At 32.7% G+C, this 1402-nt stretch overlaps 1 protein-coding gene across 2 annotated transcripts in view; it reads left to right on the top strand.

Moving 5' to 3' along the window:
- Positions 1-38: 38 nt before the first annotated feature.
- Positions 39-1402, top strand: part of LOC108579236 (serine/arginine-rich splicing factor 7-like) — a 3362-nt gene continuing 1998 nt past the window's right edge. The window contains exons 1-2 of one of the 2 annotated variants that reach the window (XM_017942730.1): positions 39-418; positions 803-842. In XM_017942730.1, coding sequence (XP_017798219.1) covers positions 39-418; positions 803-815 — 393 coding nt within the window. In that variant the 3' untranslated portion in view covers positions 816-842. Of the gene's footprint in view, positions 419-802; positions 843-1402 lie in introns of those variants that run through there. The other variant, XM_017942722.1, reaches the window with a different exon arrangement.

The raw sequence follows: 1402 nt of genomic DNA, 5'->3' as shown, positions 1-1402 counted from the left end.
ATTCAATGTAAATTAAATTACTTAAATATATTTTTTAGATGTCAAGATATCCTTCAGATTGCAAAGTCTATGTAGGAGACTTAGGAAGTGGTGCAACAAAACAAGAATTAGAAGATGCTTTCTCTTATTATGGGTCACTAAGGAATGTATGGGTGGCTAGAAATCCACCTGGATTTGCTTTTGTGGAATTTGAAGATGCCAGAGATGCAGAAGATGCAATAAGAGGGCTTGATGGAAGAACTATATGTGGAAGACGAGCTCGTGTGGAACCATCCAATGGAAGAAGATTAAGAGATAGGAATTATTTCAGAAGAGGTGTAGGAAGACTATTTCATCCCGAAGATAGGTGTTATGAATGTGGCGAAAGAGGTCACTATGCTAGAAATTGCCAACGACACAGAAATACTCGTAAGAAAAGGTAAGTATAAAATATATTTGTTTTATATAAATTCTATGGCATGCAAAAAAATATTAGACAAGTAAGCAAGAAATATATGATACATATTACATAATCTGATTTAACAAATATGCTTAAATGTACAATGAAATTAACATATAATTATAAATTTATTGTAAGGTTTAAATTTGAATATACTCTAAGCAGGATATTCTATAGCATAAATATTTAGTAAGTTATTTCTTAATACATCAATTAATGGAAATTAATTTTTTAAATTGAATATATGAAACAAATCAAATACGTCATACAGAACAATATTTTATGATAAGAAGACCTTATATACTAAACCAAAGTGGTTTCAATGTCAAGAATGATACCGATGTAATACTGACATTTTTATAGGAGACCCAGCTGAACAGGTATACACATGAGAAATGTGTTGCTACTGAGATTCTCGTGAGATTCGCCTTGGGTTCACTTTGTGATACTACGTAGTTACAGCATAGAGTACCCACGTACCTCGGGTTTCTTTCTGCATTCTACAAGCAAAAGAGGGAAACAAGGCCGATGGAGTGGCTAGTTCTGCACACTACAATACTTCTAACGACCACTGAGATCACCTTAAACTGAAAGTTTTTGCACATCAGCGCTACTGGTACCCCTGATATACTTCACTCGTCTTACTATTTCTGCCAAATTATCATAATAGATCTAATGGTCACTGAAAAGTAAACTTCGAGTCATCTCATCTAGCCACTCTTCGTCCACACATCTGACATTTGTGCAATTTCATCTGTATAAGTACTCATCTGTTCTCTCCTTCTTGGCATTACTATTGCGTACTCTACAACTGTCTGCTACAAACAGCTGTGAAAGATGGTACATAACTAGAATAATTATATATTGGAACAAAATAAACGTAATTGGTTTTTATAAAGTTAGTATAGTATTATATTCATAATACTTAGGAGTTTTAACTAATTTTATTAATATATTAAATAA

This window comes from Habropoda laboriosa, unplaced genomic scaffold, assembly GCF_001263275.1.
Source record: "Habropoda laboriosa isolate 0110345459 unplaced genomic scaffold, ASM126327v1 scaffold14, whole genome shotgun sequence".
NCBI lineage: Eukaryota > Metazoa > Arthropoda > Insecta > Hymenoptera > Apidae > Habropoda > Habropoda laboriosa.
Note: the sequence above shows the minus strand (reverse complement) of the source record. Positions and strands in the feature narration are given on the sequence as shown.